This window comes from Pelophylax lessonae (genome assembly GCF_965119305.1).
Source record: "Pelophylax lessonae genome assembly, chromosome: 4".
Lineage (NCBI taxonomy): Eukaryota > Metazoa > Chordata > Amphibia > Anura > Ranidae > Pelophylax > Pelophylax lessonae.
Window position 1 is genome coordinate 120,668,068 of NC_138771.1, and position 7,893 is coordinate 120,675,960.

At 42.0% G+C, this 7,893-nt stretch overlaps 1 protein-coding gene across 1 annotated transcript in view; it reads right to left on the reverse strand.

Annotated features, from left to right (window-relative positions):
- Positions 1-7,605, reverse strand: part of LOC309552295 (long-chain fatty acid transport protein 2-like) — a 108,694-nt gene extending 101,089 nt beyond the window's left edge. The window contains exons 1-2 of the mRNA XM_082253190.1: positions 6,798-7,605; positions 707-916 (exon numbers count right to left, since the gene is read on the reverse strand). Coding sequence (XP_082109316.1) covers positions 707-916; positions 6,798-7,305 — 718 coding nt within the window. The 5' untranslated portion in view covers positions 7,306-7,605. The remainder of the gene's footprint in view (positions 1-706; positions 917-6,797) is intronic.
- Between the last annotated feature and the right edge of the window lie 288 nt (positions 7,606-7,893).

Genomic DNA, 7,893 nt, shown 5'->3' on the forward strand with positions numbered 1-7,893 from the left:
ATGCAGTGCAACTGAAGAAATTCTTGTGTGCTGCTTCTGACTTCCCCAGTTTGAGCACTACTCAACAGGAACTGCAAGAGGGTGATAGCAAGCCATGTGCTTACACTGCTTGCATTAAAAAAATAATTTTAAGGATGTATTGATCAATACAGAGACATTTTCATGTGTGTCTTTCATATTTGAAAATACCAACGAAAATGGCCGCATTCCAACTGATATAATGATGCTTCTTTATTGAACCAACGCACAGTCAATACAGAATACAATTCAAAAAGGTAGACATGTTTTACATGTAAAGTCGTGCTTGTTCCATGGTTAACAAGCACGAATTTATGTGTGAAACGCGTGTACATTTTTGTATCCTTTATTGACTGTTCGTTGGTTCAATAAAGAAGCATCATTATATCTGTTGGAGTGCAGCCATTTGCATTGGTATTTTCAAGTTTGGCAGTGGTGATGAGCCTAGGAGAGCACCCACAGCTATTTGGAGCCTTCCTAGTCGGCATGAGCAGTGTGTGCATCTGTTGTTAATTTGTCTTTCATATTTGCCTGGAGTTCAGCTTTAAGAGCAGAAGTGTTTCATTCCTTCCAAAGGTTGTATTTTTCCTCTGGGAGATTGGCTGCACCAGCCACCAGAGGACACAGAGCTCTACATCTGTGTGATAATCTGTAGATGTCATAAAGAGAAATAAATAGTGTGATATACCTGTTGTTCCAGATGTGTAGATGTAAAGAGCTGGGGTCTTCGCATTCTGACCTGACCTGAAGGAGCTGGGGACGGGTTCCTGAGAGGCGGCTTCCACTTTGTCCAGCAGAGTGTATACTCCTGCAGTGGGCGATTCTCTGCTCAGATAAAAGACCAGCACCTCTTGTTCTGTCAGGGCCGGCAGAACGTCTTCCACAGCATTCCTCAGTTCTAGATTTAAAAAACAAACAAACAGATGTTGTCATATATGTCAATGTGCTAGTTGCCTGGTTATCTCTGGTTCCTTTTTGAATCACTAACCTAAGGCCCTGTTCACACCTGAGCGTTTTTCAGCTCGTAAAACACTTATCTCTAAAGTCTCAAAACGCCCAACAAGCAAAATCCCATTTATTTCATGGGCCCCTTTTCACATATGAGTGTTTTGTCGCCTGAAGCAAAACGCCTGAAGCTCAAAAAAAGTACACAAGCTTCTTATTTGGCAAATTACAAGTGTTTTTGTTAGATATCAATGCCTGACTCCAAACACCTACGAAAAACGCCTGAAAAAAGCCCAAAAAAACGCCTGAAGAATGCCTGAAAAAATGTCTGAAAAAAAGCCCAAAAAACGGCTGAAAACAATACGCTCAGGTTTGAATGGAGCCTAAAACTAGCATGCAGATTAGGAAAGTCCAAGTAAATTTGGACTACTAATCTGCATATGCTGTTCTAGAGCATTGACTCAGAAAGTACTGAAGCCATTGGATTTGCATGACAACTGAAGCCTCGTACACACGCACCGATTGTTGGCCGACCGATCGGCCGTCTTTTGTCCAGTGTTGTTGTGTTGGTTGAAATGTGCTCTAGACTGCACACAAATTTTGTCGGCCAACAACAACCAACTGCAGAAGTGATGTCATGTTCTGGTTTACTTTCCGTGTGTTTTTTCTTCTCTGAGCATGCCCAGACTTGCTCATCTGATTTTTGTCTGCCGAAATCTGTACTGACTGACGAACAATCGGCCGTTCTGTTGACGGCCAACAAAAATTTTATAGCATGCACACCAGATTTTGTTCGGCCGAAAAAGTCGCAGTCGGTTGTCGGAAGCATCGTACTAACAAGCCGACAATCGGCCGATAGGACGTTGGCCGAAAATTCACGGCCAACAAAAGGTGCGTGTGTACGAGGCTTAAGAAACAATTTTTTCCAAAGGACAAGTTGAACTGGATGGACTTGCGTCTTTTTTCAACCAGATTACCTATGTAACTATATAACAATAGTGACGTCCATACTGGCTCACTACAAGTTTTATATAAAACTAGCATGCAGATTAGGAAAGTCCAAGTAAGTTAGGACTACTAATCTGCATATGCTGTTCTAGAGCATTGACTCAGAAAGTACTGAAGCCATTGGATTTGCATGACAACTGAAGCCTCGTACACACGCACCGATTGTTGGCCGACCGATCGGCCGTCTTTTGTCCAGTGTTGTTGTGTTGGTTGAAATGTGCTCTAGACTGCACACAAATTTTGTCGGCCAACAACAACCAACTGCAGAAGTGATGTCATATTCTGGTTTACTTTCCGTGTGTTTTTTCCGTGTGTTTTTTCTTCAACAATCGGTTCGTGTGTACGAGGCTTAAGAAACAATTTTTTCCAAAGGACAAGTTGAACTGGATGGACTTGCGTCTTTTTTCAACCAGATTACCTATGTAACTATATAACAATAGTGACGTCCATACTGGCTCACTACAAGTTTTATATATTATAGGCCTTGATGGGGAATGGATGTGTAAATATGATTTTCTTATATTTCACAAGAAATACCTCATCCGTATGAGCTACATGATGAAACACATGTATTGGAACCTGTGTTAAAAGAAATATGGAGACGGCCATCGTTGATCTTCTTCTGAAATTGCTGGTTACCTAAACCAGAGTCTAAACAAGAACCTAAATTCTGTTATCAGCTGTCCCGCTGCCTGCGTATACTCACCTTCAGTGCACTCCTCCCACCTCTCCATTCCCCTGGTAGTCCAACCCTGTAACCTCTGTGTCGGATGGTGTTGAAGCCAAGCTGGTCTATATATGCTCTCCTTTTGTACAGCCTCATCCCAGATAGCAAGGATAACTTGCCACAAATATGTGTAAGTCTTGTTATCCTGCTGCACATTTTCACTGGCAAGTTGTTCATTTGCAGAACACCTGAAGCACAAGTTCTAGTTTACACTTTTCTAATTTGTAGAAAATTTGCGTGGCAAGTCTTTAGCAAGAGCACAGTTACAGTGGTGAGTCTACAGCAAGAGTTCTGCAAGTCACGGTGACCCCTGTGGAGAGATGACTTTTGCACAACATAACTGAACCAGAACTTGCAGAATGTTTGCAAAGAAAATTGATCTGGAGTCATGCAATGCGAATTTGCTGCAATTGTGCAACACAATTGTGAAGCCTGGCAAGTCTAGCAATAGCTTAGAAAGTTATTTTCAAACTTGCAGCACAATTGCCTACTATCTGGGATAGTGAGGGAGCACCTGATGACACAATCCTTCAGTTGCAAGAGATAACAGCAGAACAGAGAGCTGAGGAGCAACCCTACATCTTTGGGGTTTTGTCAGAGTCCTACATTCCAAGGGATGGTAGTAGTCCCATAAGTCCTACATCTCTCCTTGCTTGCTTCCCCCTAACTGGAAGCTTCCATAAGCCTAAATCTCAAAGAGTACATATTTGCTTCCTTGGTCCTAGGACTGTTTCTAATGGCCAGCTCTTCCAAGTGGACACCCGCCAGACTTACAATCTATGGTATCCCCCACTCACTATTCTGGGGATCTCTACCTAGACACCTACACTACCTATATTTCAGGGTTCCCAGCCCTAACTATAGAGACATCTAGTGGAAAGTTTGGGACTATCTTAAGTTTGAGGAACTATAGTACCCTGAGCACCTTTGTGCCACTACCCCACAGAATTTTTGGGCAATTTGGGGCAATTTTTAGGCATTTTGTTAAAGCACCAATGAAGAACCCAGACAGCACATCAGGGTGCCCAATCAGTTAATTCTCATTGCTTGCTGAATGACATCTTCAAAGCTTTTTTAACCACTTCAGGACGGCCCGCCTGTAAAGTACTTGGGACATGAGGCTCCTACAGGCACAGCAACGTATCTGTACACTACTCCTACTTGGTCTGCATGCACATGTGCGCACACCAGAGACACACCACTGTGAGTAAAAGAGGCCAATGTACACCTACACACCTTAGTTAGGCACATTTAACTCTTTGATCGCTCTCAGTTAACCCTTTAATCACCCCTGTCATTTAACAAGTGCCATTAGTACAGTGTCAATGTACAGATGTTATCACTGATCACTGTATTAGTGTCACTTGTGACATCAGATAACATCAGGATCAGTTAGTGTCCCTTCCAGCCAGGGTCAGTTAGTGTTAGGTTGCCCACATGCTATCATAATCACACTAGAGGTCGCTGATCACCACCATTGCTAGTTTAGTGTCTGTATGGCTTAATATATTGATCATCAACAGAACTATACTAGTGTCCCCTTTAGTATAGTGTCCCAAAAATGCTGCGGTAGCAGGACCAGTCCCGACACCTGCCAGCACTTTGTAACGCTCCTACGTTTTTAGTATAGGCTGGATTTGCAGCTGCAAAATCTCCACTCAGTAGTCATGTAGAGATGTGTTGAATACCAGATCCAACTCTCCAGGACTCATCACCGTGGGCCTTTCAGCTTCAACATACAGATATATACACACTCAATGAGATGTTCCTGGAGTGATAGGATGTATATGATAGTATGAAGGTGATGTGCTGAAGGGACAGGTGTGAACAGTGACAAGGATGGTAATCACTTGATAGGTTTGTATAGGAGAGTTCAAGATGGTATTTAGGAATGCAGATAGGTTAGTATCGAGTATGCTAATAGGTGGTGAGGACAGCAGATGACAAATACAGGATAGAGTAACCCAGTGCAAGGATAGATAGTAGTAGACAGGAGAGCTAGCAATCTATGCAGCAGTGCAGATGATAGATGGTAGTAGGCTCAAGAGCTAGCAATCTATGTAACAGTGCAGATGATAGGATAGTATGGATAGGTAGTAACAGTCCTTAATGTGCATAGGTAGATAGTGCAATAAGGTTATGTAGGGTTCCCCTGCGGGGTACTTATCACTTGTAATGTTAGTAGTTTAGAGAGGTCCAGTAGATGAGGAATGGTCCGGTAGCGAGTTACAGGGATCAGTAGCGAGGTTCCGGTCTGCTCCAGGTAAAGGGAATAGCTGGATGTTCCGATCGGGAGACAGGCTTGAAAGCATGTGGATATCAAGGCAGGTTGAACGAACAGTGTGAGTGAGACCGCCGGCGGTTGAAATAGCCGCTCTGCGGCGCTCAGCAGTGACATCGTCGTTCTTAAAGGTATATGCGTACCACCTGAAGAGAAAGGTGGGACGCATTACAGAGGAAAGTGGTGATTAAGGGTACCGGAGGTACCGGAATCTTACACACTTACATTTAAATTTCCCTGCCCCGAGAGGCATTTTCCAGATCTGTATGTATTTTTTTTTCTTTCTTCATTTTTTAAAACCTTGCCAAAACCGTGCCAAACAATGAGATCTGCAAAATACTCACATGCCTCTTATCAAAATCCTTGGGATGTCCATCATGGCATTTCAGGGGCTCCGAAACTGTGATAGGAAGCGACATAAGGAAATACGCCTTTTGAAAACATGAAGGTGGTCTTCGAAGTTTGGGGGCCTGTACATGGCTAGGCTGCCAAAAAGTCTCTCACGTGGTAACTCCATACTCAGGAGAAGTAGCAGAATGTGTTTTGGTGTGTAATTTCACATATCACCATGGCATGTGTGAGAAATAGCTCATTAAAGTGACAACTTATTTTTCTTTTTCCAAAATCTTCCATGGATTTAACATGCCTTTCAGCAAATAGATCGGGGTGTCTACTTTCTGAAAAGGGGTAAATATTCTGGCATTTCAGGGCCTCCAAAACTATGATAAGATGTCAGGAAGTGAAACAAGGAAATCACACTCTTTGAAGGCTCGAAGGTGGTCATTGGTTTTGGGCCCCAATATGCTCCCAAAAAGTCTCACACATGTGGTATCCCCATACTCAGGAGAAGCAGTAGAATGTGTTTTGGGGTGTAATTCCACATACACCCTTGGCATGTGTGAGAAATATCTAAATAAACTGACAACTTTGTGTAAAAAAAAAAAAAAAAACTGGCAAAAAATAAAATCTTCCATGGGCTCAACATGCCTCTTCGCAAATACATTGGGGTGTCTACTTTCCAAAAAAAGGGTAATTTGGGGGAGGGGGGGGGTTGTACTGTCCTGCCATTTTAGCATCTCAAGAAATGTGATAGTCAAAAAGTAAATGCTGCGTAAATTCCCGTATTTATACCATAGTTTGTAAACTTATACACCAATTAACCCCTTTGCGCAGGCACCTCCCAGCCCTTTAAGAGATTTCAGATGGCAAGAGGCAGGGTAGGGTGTGACTGTGACTGTGATTGACTGTCACTGCGGTTACACAATCGAAAAGCCCCCGATCGCAAGAAGTGAACAGGAGATTTCCGTTAGCCGCTGGTAACAGCTGTTTCTGCAAATTGGTATGGACAGCTGTGTTTGCAAATTGGTATGCAAATATGTGGCCTCTCTGCGCCAAAGCCCACCCGCTGAGAGGCTGCATATTTGCATTCCGTTGGCGCCTAGGGGTAAGTATGCACTTATTGAGATTTTTTTTACCGAAGACATGTAGCAGAATACATTTTGGCCTAAATTTATGGCAAAATTTGATTTTATTGGATATTTTGTTTAACAGAAAGTAGAAAATATTGTTTTGTTTTTTTCAAAATTGTCGGTCTTTTTTTAATTTTATAATAAAAAAACCCAGGCCAGTGGTAATCAAATACCACCAAAAAAAGCTCTATTTGTTTGAAAAAAATGATGTCAATTACATATGCATGATCAAACAATTGCCAGTTAAAGTAGTGCAGTGTTGGATAGTAAAACATGCTTTGGTCATTCAGGAGGTAAAATCTTCAAGAGCTCAAGTGGTTAAGCTAAAAGAAGCACACTAATCTCTTACCTGGGGCAGCGATGATCACTTTAGCTCCGCTGCACTTGAAGCAATGAAGGAAGGACTTAGACCGTATATTGTAGTTTAAACATGCCATGGGGCAGCCTAATTTGGCCAGTGCTAGCCAAATCCAGATATAAGCAGGTTCATTACCAAGAAAGAGAGCAACACAGTCTCCTGTTTTCAGCTTTGCATGCTCCCTCAGAGCCCATGCTGCCTGATTGCTTTTAAGGTCTATCTCCTTGTAGGTATAGGACTGGTCTTGGTATAAAATGAATGGCTGATCAGGTCTGGTGGCAATTTGTTTCTGAAACATATCCAGCATGCCAAAGGAGGGGCATTTTTTGAGTGCCTTATCTATCATCTTCGCATAGCTGGCAGCTCTGTAGAAAAACTTAAGGTCTTGCCACAGGTAAGGCAGGAATATTCGCTTCAGCATCCATAGCACAGGGACGGCAAGTAACAGCGCCTTTGGAACAGACATCCTTCTGAAGAGTAGCGTTGACTGCACCTGCATGTTGATCAATGGATTACAAACAATGAAGTACGCAAAGGTGTGTGCATGCTGCTGAACGAGGACAACCTGTACTATGAACTGTGAGAAGATCGAGTTTCATACCTTTCACTTTTTAACTGCCTTGGTAACTTTGTCCCCCTAAGGAATGTTGTGAATTTGTGTAGACGGTCACGGTAAGGGTGCTATCACAGTATTGGGGGAAGGCTTAGTAAAGAGCGCCACCATAGCAAGACAGGATAAAAGTTTATCCGCATTGATAAATTTGTTGCCACAAATAATATGCCTCAGATCTCTCTCTGGTTTGTAAAATGCTAAGATATATTGTCACTAGAACAGCAAACAATGGTATTTATAATACATTAAAAAAAAAAAAGAAATGCTACTCTTTCTATACAACTCAGCAGATTATATTTCGACAGCATGCAACAAATTAAATATTGTGCAATAAAAGTATATTTATTTATTCATTTAAAAATAATCAGTTACAATATTGGGCTTTTTTTTATGAAAAAGTAGACACACAATATACAACCTCAATTCTAAAAAAGTTGTGACGCTGGGTAAAATCGAAATGAAAAAAAAGAAAAA